This window comes from Haliotis rufescens, unplaced genomic scaffold (assembly GCF_023055435.1).
Source record: "Haliotis rufescens isolate VD_foot unplaced genomic scaffold, xgHalRufe1.0.p SCAF_51, whole genome shotgun sequence".
NCBI classification, from domain to species: domain Eukaryota; kingdom Metazoa; phylum Mollusca; class Gastropoda; order Lepetellida; family Haliotidae; genus Haliotis; species Haliotis rufescens.
The window spans coordinates 1,119,348-1,134,162 of NW_025964235.1; the positions used below are offsets into that span (position 1 = coordinate 1,119,348).

Below are 14,815 nucleotides of genomic sequence, written 5' to 3' on the forward strand. Positions count from 1 at the left end.
TGCTGACTCTCTGCCTACATCCTTCTGTATAAACCTGCTGACTCTCTGCCTACATCCTTCTGTATAAACCTACTGATGCTCTGCCTACATCCTCCTGTATAAACCTACTGATGCTCTGCCTACATCCTTCTGTATAAACCTGCTGACTCTCTGCCTACATCCTTCTGTATAAACCTGCTGACTCTCTGCCTACATCCTTCTGTATAAACCTACTGACTCTCTGCCTACATCCTCCTGTATAAACCTGCTGACTCTCTGCCTACATCCTTCTGTATTAACCTGCTGAAGCTCTGCCTACATCCTTCTGTATAAACCTGCTGACGCTTTGCCTACATCCTCCTGTATAAACCTACTGACTCTCTGCCTACATCCTCCTGTATAAACCTACTGACTCTCTGCCTACATCCTTCTGTATAAACCTGCTGACTCTCTGCCTACATCCTTCTGTATAAACCTGCTGACGCTCTGCCTACATCCTTCTGTATAAACCTGCTGACGCTCTGCCTACATCCTTCTGTATAAACCTGCTGATGCTCTGCCTACATCCTCCTGTATAAACCTGCTGACACTGCCTACATCCTCCTGTATAAACCTGCTGACACTCTGCCTACATCCTCCTGTATAAACCTACTGACTCTCTGCCTACATCCTTCTGTATAAACCTGCTGACTCTCTGCCTACATCCTCCTGTATAAACCTGCTGACACTGCCTACATCCTCCTGTATAAACCTGCTGATGCTCTGCCTACATCCTCCTGTATAAACCTACTGATGCTCTGCCTACATCCTTCTGTATAAACCTGCTGATGCTCTGCCTACATCCTCCTGTATAAACCTGCTGACTCTCTGCCTACATCCTTCTGTATAAACCTACTGATGCTCTGCCTACATCCTTCTGTATAAACCTGCTGATGCTCTGCCTACATCCTTCTGTATAAACCTGCTGACTCTCTGCCTACATCCTTCTGTATAAACCTGCTGACTCTCTGCCTACATCCTCCTGTATAAACCTGCTGATGCTCTGCCTACATCCTTCTGTATAAACCTACTGATGCTCTGCCTACATCCTTCTGTATAAACCTACTGATGCTCTGCCTACATCCTTCTGTATAAACCTACTGATGCTCTGCCTACATCCTTCTGTATAAACCTGCTGATGCTCTGCCTACATCCTCCTGTATAAACCTACTGATGCTCTGCCTACATCCTCCTGTATAAACCTGCTGACACTGCCTACATCCTCCTGTATAAACCTACTGATGCTCTGCCTACATCCTCCTGTATAAACCTACTGATGCTCTGCCTACATCCTTCTGTATAAACCTACTGATGCTCTGCCTACATCCTTCTGTATAAACCTGCTGATGCTCTGCCTACATCCTTCTGTATAAACCTACTGACGCTCTGCCTACATCCTCCTGTATAAACCTACTGATGCTCTGCCTACATCCTTCTGTATAAACCTACTGATGCTCTGCCTACATCCTTCTGTATAAACCTGCTGATGCTCTGCCTACATCCTTCTGTGTAAAACTACTGACGCTCTGCCTACATCCTCCTGTGTAAACCTGCTGACTCTCTGCCTACATCCTTCTGTATAAACCTGCTGACTCTCTGCCTACATCCTTCTGTATAAACCTGCTGACTCTCTGCCTACATCCTTCTGTATAAACCTGCTGACTCTCTGCCTACATCCTTCTGTATAAACCTACTGACTCTCTGCCTACATCCTTCTGTATAAACCTACTGATGCTCTGCCTACATCCTTCTGTATAAACCTGCTGACTCTCTGCCTACATCCTTCTGTATAAACCTGCTGACTCTCTGCCTACATCCTTCTGTATAAACCTGCTGACTCTCTGCCTACATCCTTCTGTATAAACCTGCTGACTCTCTGCCTACATCCTCCTGTATAAACCTGCTGACTCTCTGCCTACATCCTCCTGTATAAACCTACTGATGCTCTGCCTACATCCTCCTGTATAAACCTGCTGACACTGCCTACATCCTCCTGTATAAACCTGCTGATGCTCTGCCTACATCCTCCTGTATAAACCTACTGATGCTCTGCCTACATCCTTCTGTATAAACCTACTGATGCTCTGCCTACATCCTTCTGTATAAACCTGCTGATGCTCTGCCTACATCCTTCTGTATAAACCTACTGATGCTCTGCCTACATCCTTCTGTATAAACCTGCTGACGCTCTGCCTACATCCTTCTGTATAAACCTGCTGACGCTCTGCCTACATCCTTCTGTATAAACCTGCTGACTCTCTGCCTACATCCTCCTGTATAAACCTACTGATGCTCTGCCTACATCCTCCTGTATAAACCTGCTGACTCTCTGCCTACATCCTTCTGTATTAACCTACTGATGCTCTGCCTACATCCTCCTGTATAAACCTGCTGACTCTCTGCCTACATCCTCCTGTATAAACCTGCTGACTCTCTGCCTACATCCTTCTGTATAAACCTACTGATGCTCTGCCTACATCCAGTGTAATGTTCACATATTGTTAAATTTGTGATTTTGTTTTTAGCTTTTTTGTCACAAGTAATATTAAAAATGACAAACGATGACAAGGTGTTTATGTTATTGAATCCCTCTAACAAGAACGCCATCTGTACCTGGCAGGTGCTGTAGACACACATTGATTTGTAGTTCATTACAGATGGGCTCACCAGGTACAGAATACTTCAAACAAGTGTATCTCGCGACATCAGACAATGATTTGTAGTTCATTACAGATGGGCTCACCAGCTACAGAATACTTCAAACAAGTGTATCTCGCGACATCAGACAATGATGGGGGAAGCAGTAGCTACATACAACTCCCCTGCACCTTCTGTATCATGACTTAATCCTGAAATCGGTGCACACAGAACTAAAGTGTGAAATCAGTAAATGACCACACAGGATTAACAGAGATGCCGTCCATCACAATTTGGGTGTAATTGTTACGATTTTGAGATGAAAATTCTGCTATTATGCTTGTTCTCACCCAAATTACGATGTTTGTAAATTTTTTCACGAAGTATTTACATGCGTAAATTATCACAGAGAGCATTTTACAGCAAGACTATACTGACCAATGAGAGCCATGCTTTTAATTCACATAATGTTAAAATATCCATTTTTCAGTGATATGAGTTCTCTGATTGGTTATTTAAGTTTAAAACAAATTTTATTAATTGATCTTTGCAGGTGCAGACATGGATCTAGTTGCATGTACTCGAACAAAACTCCAAACAACTCCAAACACCACATTGTCTTTCTGAAAAACAATTAATTCGTATCAAATGAGGAATTTTATGAATGTGTGGAGCTTTGACCACATGCTTCACTTGCACGTAGGCCACACAAAATTGAGGAAAGCGAAAACCCTGATCATGGTACTCTGAGCGTTACATTTTTTCACATGAAGTTACACTTTTCTTAACCCACTGATTACTCCAAAGCTTCTATTAAGGTTGGCATCTCTGGACCAATGAAAAACAAATCAATTATATTTGAGTACAAAGTTTAAGGTTTACAATCAAAGAGGCAATACAATGGGTCAAACAAATGGTAGCAGCAATAAGTAGCAGGCCCTAGAAATAATGTAACTGCTGTCACAAATGTCCAGGTTTTTCTCATTGTCAAATGTTTTGAAACAGAACTGTCTCTGTTCTTAAATCCAGAACTGTGTTGTAAGCTGGCTGGAATTTGGTGTTTCCGTTTAGGTATGCAATCCACACTTCGCAAGTAGTAGCACTTGATAAGTTTTCCTTGTAGTCATTACCTGGCGCTGACAGTTACTACAAACATTTTCAGCAGTTTCTACCACCATTAACATTACTTCCACATGATACCCATGTATCACGGCCTCAGCCATGCACATCAGGTCAAGTTCATGGACCTGGAAAATTGAAGGTCGAACATCAAGTTGATGAAACCCTAGATTTTCCCTGGGGTTTGTTTCCGGACAACTTCTTGACAAGTATTGATGGACGTTGATCACATTCCTCTGGGGATTCTCACAGGCTATTGCCAGTGGAGTTATCAGCTGATTGATGTGGGGTTAGGATGGCCTAGTATCTTGCTCCAGCTTCTCTCTGATTGTAATTAGTGCTGTTTGTTTCAGGATTACATCACCAGCCACCCCGAGTGCATCGTGATCGACCCGCTGCCGAGTATGGTGAATCTGCTGGACCGGTACAACCAGTACAAGATGGTGCAGGAGAGTAGCCTGTTCCAGCACGGTGAGGAGGCCATGCTCACCACATTACAACCACGGGAAAAAAACTTTGTTTTGGGGGAAACCCACCCGACCCTGCAGAGTATTTCAGACTTACATGTTTCTTGCCATCTTTAGTTATTTATGTCTTTTAGTCAGTAATTGTGAGTTTTAAAAAAAAACAACTAAAAAATCCTGACCTACCAGCATGACGTAAAGGTGTCGAGCTGCCCTATTGCGTTACATAGTTATGATTTCCTGAAACAGCAGGGTACTGTTCAACAGAGAGATCGTAGCACTAAGACAATCGTAACTCCCATACTTTAACATAGATTCACGACAGTTGTAGCTACGATCTTTTTGTGGAAAGGGGGCAAGAAATACCCTGATTATGTCCCTTGGTTGATCAGCACCATATCCAGCTTGTGGCTTTGGCTAAAGTGGTCTTCAACCTGCATTTGTAGGGACTTTCACATTAGACCAAACTGCTGTGAGGTGACCAAAAGCATATATAAACAGGCCTTTAATTCAACTCACTTGTTTCCTTTTGAACAGAAGGCCTCAAGTTTTGATGTTTTGTTCCAGACTCCGATGTGTTCATGCCAACATTTGTAGAGTTGACCTCGAGTGACCTGGACACCAACCGCCGGAAGCTGTCAGAGGCCCAAGTCACGTACCCTATCGGTTGGTCTTCCTTGAAGTTATTCATTTTATGTTTTGTAAATGTATGCTATAATGAGACAATAATCAGTACGTGTGCTGTATACACAGCAAGTGTCAGTATGACTGAGTGTGAATAATACATGTGTGGACACAATTTCGTAAAATCTTTAGGAAACAAACACAAATGTAATAATCTCTCTTTATTGTCCCAGAATAGATCCCCAGTACCCCATGCTTGTCTCCCCGTGGGGATTCCAGGTCAGAATAGATCCCCAGTACCCCATGCTTGTCTCCCCGTGGGGATTCCAGGGCAGAATAGATCCCCAGTACCCCATGCTTGTCTCCCCGTGGGGATTCCAGGTCAGAATAGATCCCCAGTACCCCATGCTTGTCTCCCCGTGGGGATTCCAGGGCAGAATAGATCCCCAGTACCCCATGCTTGTCTCCCCGTGGGGATTCCAGGGCAGAATAGATCCCCAGTACCCCATGCTTGTCTCCCTGTGAGATTCCAGGTCAGAATAGGTCCCCAGTACCCCATGCTTGTCTCCCCGTGGGGATTCCAGGGCAGAATAGATCCCCAGTACCCCATGCTTGTGTCCCTGTGAGATTCCAGGGCAGAATAGATCCCCAGTACCCCATGCTTGTCTCCCTGTGAGATTCCAGGGCAGAATAGATCCCCAGTACCCCATGCTTGTCTCCCTGTGAGATTCCAGGGCAGAATAGATCCCCAGTACCCCATGCTTGTCTCCCTGTGAGATTCCAGGGCAGAATAGATCCCCAGTACCCCATGCTTGTGTCCCTGTGAGATTCCAGGGCAGAATAGATCCCCAGTACCCCATGCTTGTCTCCCTGTGAGATTCCAGGGCAGAATAGATCCCCAGTACCCCATGCTTGTCTCCCTGTGAGATTCCAGGTCAGAATAGATCCCCAGTACCCCATGCTTGTCTCCCTGTGAGATTCCAGGGCAGAATAGATCCCCAGTACCCCATGCTTGTCTCCCTGTGAGATTCCAGGGCAGAATAGATCCCCAGTACCCCATGCTTGTCTCCCTGTGAGATTCAAGGGCAGAATAGATCCCCAGTACCCCATGCTTGTCTCCCTGTGAGATTCCAGGGCAGAATAGATCCCCAGTACCCCATGCTTGTGTCCCTGTGAGATTCCAGGGCAGAATAGATCCCCAGTACCCCATGCTTGTCTCCCTGTGAGATTCCAGGGCAGAATAGATCCCCAGTACCCCATGCTTGTCTCCCTGTGAGATTCCAGGGCAGAATAGATCCCCAGTACCCCATGCTTGTCTCCCTGTGAGATTCCAGGTCAGAATAGGTCCCCAGTACCCCATGCTTGTCTCCCTGTGAGATTCCAGGTCAGAATAGATCCCCAGTACCCCATGCTTGTCTCCCTGTGAGATTCCAGGTCAGAATAGATCCCCAGTACCCCATGCTTGTCTCCCTGTGAGATTCCAGGGCAGAATAGATCCCCAGTACCCCATGCTTGTCTCCCTGTGAGATTCCAGGGCAGAATAGAACCCAAGTACCCCATGCTTGTCTCCCTGTGAGATTCCAGGGCAGAATAGATCCCCAGTACCCCATGCTTGTCTCCCTGTGAGATTCCAGGTCAGAATAGGTCCCCAGTACCCCATGCTTGTCTCCCTGTGAGATTCCAGGTCAGAATAGATCCCCAGTACCCCATGCTTGTCTCCCTGTGAGATTCCAGGTCAGAATAGATCCCCAGTACCCCATGCTTGTCTCCCTGTGAGATTCCAGGGCAGAATAGATCCCCAGTACCCCATGCTTGTCTCCCTGTGAGATTCCAGGTCAGAATAGAACCCAAGTACCCCATGCTTGTCTCCTTGTAGGGATTCCAGGTCAGAATAGGTCCCCAGTACCCCCATGCTTGTCTCCCTGCGAGATTCCAGGGCAGAATAGATCCTCAGTACCCCCATGCTTGTCTCCCTTTGAGATTCCAGGGCAGAATAGATCCTCAGTACCCCCATGCTTGTCTCCCTGTGAGATTCCAGGTCAGAATAGATCCCCAGTACCCCATGCTTGTCTCCCTGTGGGATTCCAGGGCAAAATAGGTCCCCAGTACCCCATGCTTGTCTCCCTGTGAGATTCCAGGGCAGAATAGATCCCCAGTACCCCATGCTTGTCTCCCTGTGAGATTCCAGGTCAGAATAGATCCCCAGTACCCCATGCTTGTCTCCCTGTGAGATTCCAGGTCAGAATAGATCCCCAGTACCCCATGCTTGTCTCCCTGTGAGATTCCAGGGCAGAATAGAACCCAAGTACCCCATGCTTGTCTCCTTGTAGGGATTCCAGGTCAGAATAGGTCCCCAGTACCCCATGCTTGTCTCCCTGTGAGATTCCAGGGCAGAATAGATCCCCAGTACCCCATGCTTGTCTCCCTGTGAGATTCCAGGTCAGAATAGATCCCCAGTACCCCATGCTTGTCTCCCTGTGAGATTCCAGGTCAGAATAGGTTCCCAGTACCCCATGCTTGTCTCCCTGTGAGATTCCAGGTCAGAATAGATCCCCAGTACCCCATGCTTGTCTCCCTGTGAGATTCCAGGGCAGAATAGAACCCAAGTACCCCATGCTTGTCTCCTTGTAGGGATTCCAGGTCAGAATAGATCCCCAGTACCCCATGCTTGTCTCCCTGTGAGATTCCAGGGCAGAATATATCCCCAGTACCTCATGCTTGTCTCCCTTTGAGATTCCAGGGCAGAATATATCCCCAGTACCTCATGCTTGTCTCCCTTTGAGATTCCAGGGCAGAATATATCCCCAGTACCCCATGCTTGTCTCCCTTTGAGATTCCAGGGCAGAATATATCCCCAGTACCTCATGCTTGTCTCTCTGTGAGATTCAAGGGCAGAATAGGTCCCCAGTACCCCATGCTTGTCTCCCTGTGAGATTCCAGGGCAGAATAGATCCCCAGTACCCCATGCTTGTCTCCTTGTGAGATTCCAGGGCAGAATATATCCCCAGTACCTCATTATTGTAGTTACAGCCAATTGAGTTTGGGATTGAGCTGTCATACCCTGTGGTTTGTTTGGGTATGCCATTGCACCCAGGCTGGGGGACGTAGCATGGGACATTAATCTGGGCTGAAAGAGAAAATCTTATCCACTGAAGAGAATACTAAGTGCTTGATAGGTGTGCTTTAGCTGTGTCAGCAACTCCTGATCTGTTGAGTGATACTGTGTTTGTTCCTTGCAGTGTGTAAGCCAAGCATTGCTCACGGCTCCAAGCTGTCTCACAAGGTATGTTGTTGTCTCACACAGGACCAGGCAGTCAAGGAACTGGAACACATTGTTAAGAGTTAACCCAGGATTTACTGGTATTATTTAACTCAGAGATTAAATCCAAAAATAAACTGTACTATGATTACAAAGTGAAAGAAGAATTGCATAATTAAGCAAGTGTGAATTATTCAAGGGGAAATAATAGCATTTACATTGTAAAAGAACAGACAATGTGCCAATGTGCTGCTTCACAAGAGAAAATGATAAAATGTTCATACGTTAAATGATTATAAATTATTGGTTCTTAGTTAAATTCATATCCTTGTTGGGTAAAGTACAAATAATATATCAGTCTTTAATGATGAGTGCAATGTCCTCCTGTTGTAATCACAATACCACTGTTTAGGTATCCCAACTCAAATTCTAGAAATTCTCAAAGGTCCACACAATCACTGGTCTTGCCTCACACAACTTGCCCAACAGTCTCCAAAAATTTTCCTAACACCTGGTCACATGACCACTTAACTAACAGTGGCAGTCGGGTAGCCTCGAGGTTTAAGCGTTTGCTCATCACGCCGAAGACCCGGGTTCGATTCCTGACATACGTACAACGTGTGAAGCCCATTTCTGGTGTCCCCTGCCATGATATTGCTGGAATATTGCTAAAAGCACCGTTAAACCATACTGACTGACTCACTCACTCACTTAACTAACAACTAAATAAGCAGCACCCTGTTAAAAAAAAGACAACTTTGAAAAACGTTTGCTTCTCTTCTCTCACTTGTTCAGCGCTATGACTGAAGAATGTGACTGGGTGACTGTGAATTCACATTTTGCAGGATTGACTATCAAGAAAGTCATGTATCACAAAAGCTGCCATTTTCTTTGCTCTATCAGTTAGAGGAATTATCTAGTACCACTTTAAGAGATCAAACTTGGTTTGTTTGTATGTTTGTTTGTTGTTTAATGCCACACTCAGCAATATTCCAGCTATATGACTGTAAATAATCGTGTCTGGGCCAGACAATCCAGCGATAGACGTCATGAGCATTGATCCACACAATTGGGATACAATGACATGCATCAACCAAGTCAGCGAGCTTGACCACCGATCATGTTAGTCGCCTCTTACGACAAGCATAGTCGCCTTTTACGGCGAGGTTGGATTGCTGATGACCTATTCAAACGCGGATGTTCACGGGTCTCAAACTTAGTAACGCATTTAGAATTATCTATGTGATGGATTGGGCATTATTGATACAGTTCACTGACTGATACAATCTGACTTTGACAGTTTCCACTCAGTCTCTGCTAATTTCTCCAATTTCTTATCAACACACCTTCTTGTAATAAGAGATTTGACTGACTTCCTCGGGATCTGGCCGCTACATTTCTCTGTACCTCAGGGAGTTTGAGCCTCTTGAGGCTAATCCACCTTGCCTACTTCCTAGTAATATGGTAATCTCAAAACGAGACAATGGAATCATGAGAAAGACTAACACAGACAAATTAAGGGGAGGTTCGGTAGACTTGCGATTAAAGAGTTTGCTGGTTTAATGCATGACATGGGTACAATGAGTGAAGCTCATTTCTGGTGTTGAATATAGCTAAAAGCAGCGTAAAACCAAATGCACTCACTCACTCCAGACAAGACAGTGGACTCAAGAGAAGGGCTAACACCAGCCTGTTGGGATGAAATCAGGATGACTGTAGACATTGACATTCAAGTTGACGTCCGGGGTCATGGGAGGCCCAGTCGTCTTAGGTGCTGCAGTTCACTGTGAAGAGTTGCGTCCTCTATACATGATGATAGTGGGTTCAAATCCCAGTTCACCCTGATTATGTTTCTAGGTTTGTCGGCACCATACCCATGCACGTGGGTTTCACCTCAGTAAACGTCTGAAACCACTTTGGGCTTTCCTCCCACATTAACAGATCGAGATATTACTAGAATACTGTTCAAATCAGCATTAAAGACCATCTCACACTGAGAGGCTCCAGTGACTGCCACCCAATGCAGAAAGTTTTAAGCAGCTGCCAACGCCACTGTTGTTTTTCTACTACTACTACTACTACTACTACTACTACTACTACTACTTCTACTTCTACTTCTACTTCTACTTCTACTCGCTTACCTGCTATCCCTCCCCTATACCCCTGGTAATTGAAGGTCACTCAGTGTAAACTAGAAAGTTCATCTCATACAGTTCTCTCATGCCGTCAAGTCACCTGGTCACTTACCACTTAACTCACTCACCCACTCACTCAAGTCACCTGGTCACTTACCACTTAACTCATTATATGTATGTACTTTTACAAATCTTCTGTTTGAATTATTCAAATGAACATGATTCAGTTAAGGTGTATAAGACTTGTGTGATTATTGACACTGACAGGTCAGGTGTCACAGCTGAGGAAGCAGGCTGAATTACTTTCATACAATTGAAGGAGTCAGAACACGTTTCTAATTTCACAGTTGAGCGATTTAGTAGTGAAAGGAATCCATTGTTTGTGTAGTGAACAACAGTTGTCACACATGCTGTAGAACAGAGTGAGTCTATGTTTAGTTGTAAGGAGAGTAGCATGTACCAGGGACCTGTATTGATCTGTGATAATAGCATTTAGCTAATTGATGAATGGGTATCTAGTTTCTTAGAACAAAACGGTACTACTCAAGTTGAAATACACATGAATGATGTTCCTATTCATAAATGAATGAATGAATATTGTTTTATGCCACATCAGCAATATTACAGCTATGGGGACTATGCTGAAGGTGGACCTACATACATCAGCCTTAGTGAAGTCATATCAGTCGGTCAACTATACTCCCCAACAAAAGGAATGCGAATACCATACTTGTTGGTTAATATATGAAGAATAACTCATATTCAAGAGATATTAGATTGGATTAATGCACAAATGAACATACTGGTATGTTGTGTGAACCAATGCTCATGCACGCATCACATGTAACGTCATAGATCCATGACTAGAGATGCACCATTTGTCTTGTGCAGGATTAGCGTGTAAAGTTTGCATATCGTGATAAGAATAATGACACTCCGTGGTAACACTGGACTGATTGTTAGTTTATTAAATGGTACATGTTGGAATCATCTCATCTTAATGTACATACTTCTCCATACACTCCGTGGTAACACTGGACTGATTGTTAGTTTATTAAATGGTACATGTTGGAATCATCTCATCTTAATGTACATACTTCTCCATATGTTTCAATAGTTTTGCATTTCTTTTTATGGTGAGTATATTTCTAATATTGATTGTTTCTCTTTCTGCTACTTCCAGATGGCGATCGTGTTCACCGAGGCTGGTCTGTCGGACCTCGTGTTTCCATGTGTAGCTCAGTCTTTTATCAACCACAATGCGCTGCTCTTCAAGATATACGCTGTCGGGGACAAGTACTATATTGCGGAAAGGCCGTCACTGAAGAACTTCTATGCCGGGGGTATGAAGCCAGCCTTGTCATGTCCAGAAAAATAGTTTACTTTATTAAATTGAATGTTTCAACGTGACTTTCCTTGGTTTCTCACTGACATCTAACCTTGATTTATACAGCTGTACATGTAATCTCATCTTTTTCAGATCACAAGACAATATTCTTCGATACCCACAATGTATCAAAGCGAGGTTGCTCCCACTATCTCACAATAGTAAGTACTTGGCAGTCTTACCTGTGCTACACCTCGGGGTGGGCTGGGGTTGAGGTGTTGGTGGGGTGAGGATGAGGTGCTGGCTGGGGGAGGGGTGTGTGGGTGGGGGGAAGGTGGGGGGTAGTGAGGCGTGGGTGGGGTGGGGTGAGGTGTGTGGGGTGAGGTGTTGGGTAGTGGGGTGAGGTGTTGGTGGGATGGGGTGAGGTGTGGGTGGGGTGAGGTGTGATTGGGGTGAGGTGTGGGTGGGGTGGTGATGAGGTGTTGGGTAGTGGGGTGAGGTGTTGGTGGGATGGGGTGAGGTGTGGGTGGGGTGAGGTGTTGGTGGGATGAGGTGAGGTGTGAGTGGGGTGAGGTGTGGGTGGGGTGGGGTGAGGTGGGTGGGGTGGGGTACTCATTTTCAGAGGAACATCCAAAAGTCTTAACCTATATGGGGATTCCAGGTCAGAGTAGGTCCCCTTCACCCCTATTCTTGCTGCAAGGGACTAATTGGAATGGAGTGAGCAGGATTTGGGTCATGCTTTTTGTCACTGGTTTACTGCAAAGTAAAACAATAACCTGTGAAGATCTGGGGCAGAATAGGCCTTCGGCAACCCATGCTGGTCTCCCTGTGAAGATCTGGGGCAGAATAGGCCTTCGGCAACCCATGCTGGTCGTAAAATCCGACTATGCTTGTCGTAAGAGGCGACTAACAGGATCGAGTGGTCAGGCTCATTGACTTGGTTGATGCATATCATCGTATCTCAATTGCATAGATCGATGATCATGATGTCAATCACTGAATTGTCTGGTCCAGACTTGATTATTTAGAGACTGACATCATATAGCTGGAATATTGATGAGTGCTGCGTCAAACAACAAACAAACAAAAAACCAACAGTGTTGCCTGCCCCCTGGGTTTTCATTTTCTAGACAGTGCCATTCTAACAATTATAAATATTCTTGTTCAAAGCTTGACAAGGCCGATATGGAGCGGTCTCCCCTGGAGCCAGATAAGGAGAAGCTGTGTGACCTTGGCAGTAAGATACGGCAAGTGTTCGACCATGACCTGTTTGGTGTGGACGTGATAATGGACTGCAACACACAGAGATACGCAATCATCGACATCAACTCATTCCCAGGTAAGCAGAACACCTGTGTCCACCCACCGGTCGTAGCCACCTGTATCCACTCAACCGTCGTAGCCACCTGTATCCACCCACTGGTCGTAGCCACCTGTATCCACTCACTGGTGGTAGCCACCTGTATCATCCCACAAGTCATAGCCACCTGTATCCACCCACCGGTCGTAGCCACCTGTATCCACCCACCGGTCGTAGCCACCTGTATCCACCCACCGGTCGTAGCCACCTGTATCCACCCACTGGTCGTAGCCTCCTGTATCCACCCACCGGTCGTAGCCACCTGTATCCACCAACTGGTCGTAGCCACCTGTATCCACCCACCGGTTGTAGCCACTTGTATCCACCCACCGGTATCCACCAACTGGTCGTAGCCACCTGTATCCACCCACCGGTTGTAGCCACTTGTATCCGCCCACCGGTCGTAACCACCTGTATCCACCCACTGGCGTAGCCACCTGTATCCACCCACCGGTCATAGCCACCTGTGTCCACCCACCAGTCGTAGCCACCTGTATCCACCCACCGGTCGTAGCCACCTGTGTCCACCCACCGGTCGTAGCCACCTGTATCCACTCACTGGTCGTAGCCACCTGTATCCACCCACTGGTCGTAGCCACCTGTATCCACTCACTGGTCGTAGCCACCTGTTTCCACTCACTGGCGTAGCCACCTGTATCCACCCACTGGTCATAGCTACCTGTATCCACCCACCGGTCGTAGCCACCTGTATCCACCCACCGGTCGTAGCCACCTGTATCCACTCACTGGCGTAGCCACCTGTATCCACCCACCGGTCATAGCCACCTGTATCCACCCACCGGTCGTAGCCACCTGTATCCACCCACCGGTCGTAGCCACCTGTATCCACCCACCGGTTGTAGCCACCTGTATCCACCCACTGGTCGTAGCCTCCTGTATCCACCCACTGGCGTAGCCACCTGTATCCACCCACTGGTCATTGCCACCTGTATCCACCCACTGGTCGTAGCCACCTGTATCCACCCACCGGTCGTAGCCACCTGTGTCCACCCACCGGTATCCACCAACTGGTTGTAGCCACCTGTATCCACCCACCGGTTGTAGCCACTTGTATCCGCCCACCGGTCGTAGCCACCTGTATCCACCCACTGGCGTAGCCACCTGTATCCACCCACTGGTCATAGCCACCTGTATCCACCAACCGGTCGTAGCCACCTGTGTCCACCCACGAGTCGTAGCCACCTTTATCCACCTACCGGTCGTAGCCACCTGTGTCCACCCACCGGTCGTAGCCACCTGTATCCACCCACAAGTCATAGCCACCTGTATCCACCCAAAGGTCGTAGCCACCTGTATCCACTCACTGGTCGTAGCCACCTGTATCCACCCACCGGTCGTAGCCACCTGTATCCACCCACCGGTCATAGCCACCTGTATCCACCCACCGGTCGTAGCCACCTGTGTCCACCCACCAGTCGTAGCCATCTTTATCCACCCACCGTCGTAGCCACCTGTGTCCACCCACCGGTTGTAGCCACCTGTATCCACCCAGCGGTATCCACCAACTGGTCGTAGCCACCTGTATCCACCCACCGGTTGTAGCCACTTGTATCCGCCCACCGGTTGTAGCCACTTGTATCCACTCACCCGTCGTAGCCACCTGTATCCACCCACTGGTCGTAGCTACTTGTATCCACCCACCGGTCGTAGCTACTTGTATCCACCCACTGGTCGTAGCTACTTGTATCCACCCACTGGTCGTAGCTACTTGTATCCACCCACCGGTCGTAGCCACCTGTATCCACCCACTGGTCGTAGCCACATGTCAGGGACCCCGTGATATAACTGGGATATTGTTCCAAGCGCCGTTACGCCAAACTCATCTTATGTCGTAATTTGTCTGTATGTGAG

The 14,815-nt window shown here is 46.8% G+C and overlaps 1 protein-coding gene across 1 annotated transcript in view; it reads left to right on the plus strand.

Annotated features, from left to right (window-relative positions):
- The window catches only part of LOC124140664 (inositol-tetrakisphosphate 1-kinase-like), a 55,189-nt gene that overhangs the window by 33,295 nt on the left and 7,079 nt on the right, over positions 1–14,815 (plus strand). The window contains exons 4-9 of the mRNA XM_046508349.2: positions 4,128–4,245; positions 4,806–4,904; positions 8,102–8,145; positions 11,440–11,599; positions 11,737–11,804; positions 12,754–12,922. Of these exons, the coding sequence (XP_046364305.1) occupies positions 4,128–4,245; positions 4,806–4,904; positions 8,102–8,145; positions 11,440–11,599; positions 11,737–11,804; positions 12,754–12,922 (658 nt within the window). The remainder of the gene's footprint in view (positions 1–4,127; positions 4,246–4,805; positions 4,905–8,101; positions 8,146–11,439; positions 11,600–11,736; positions 11,805–12,753; positions 12,923–14,815) is intronic.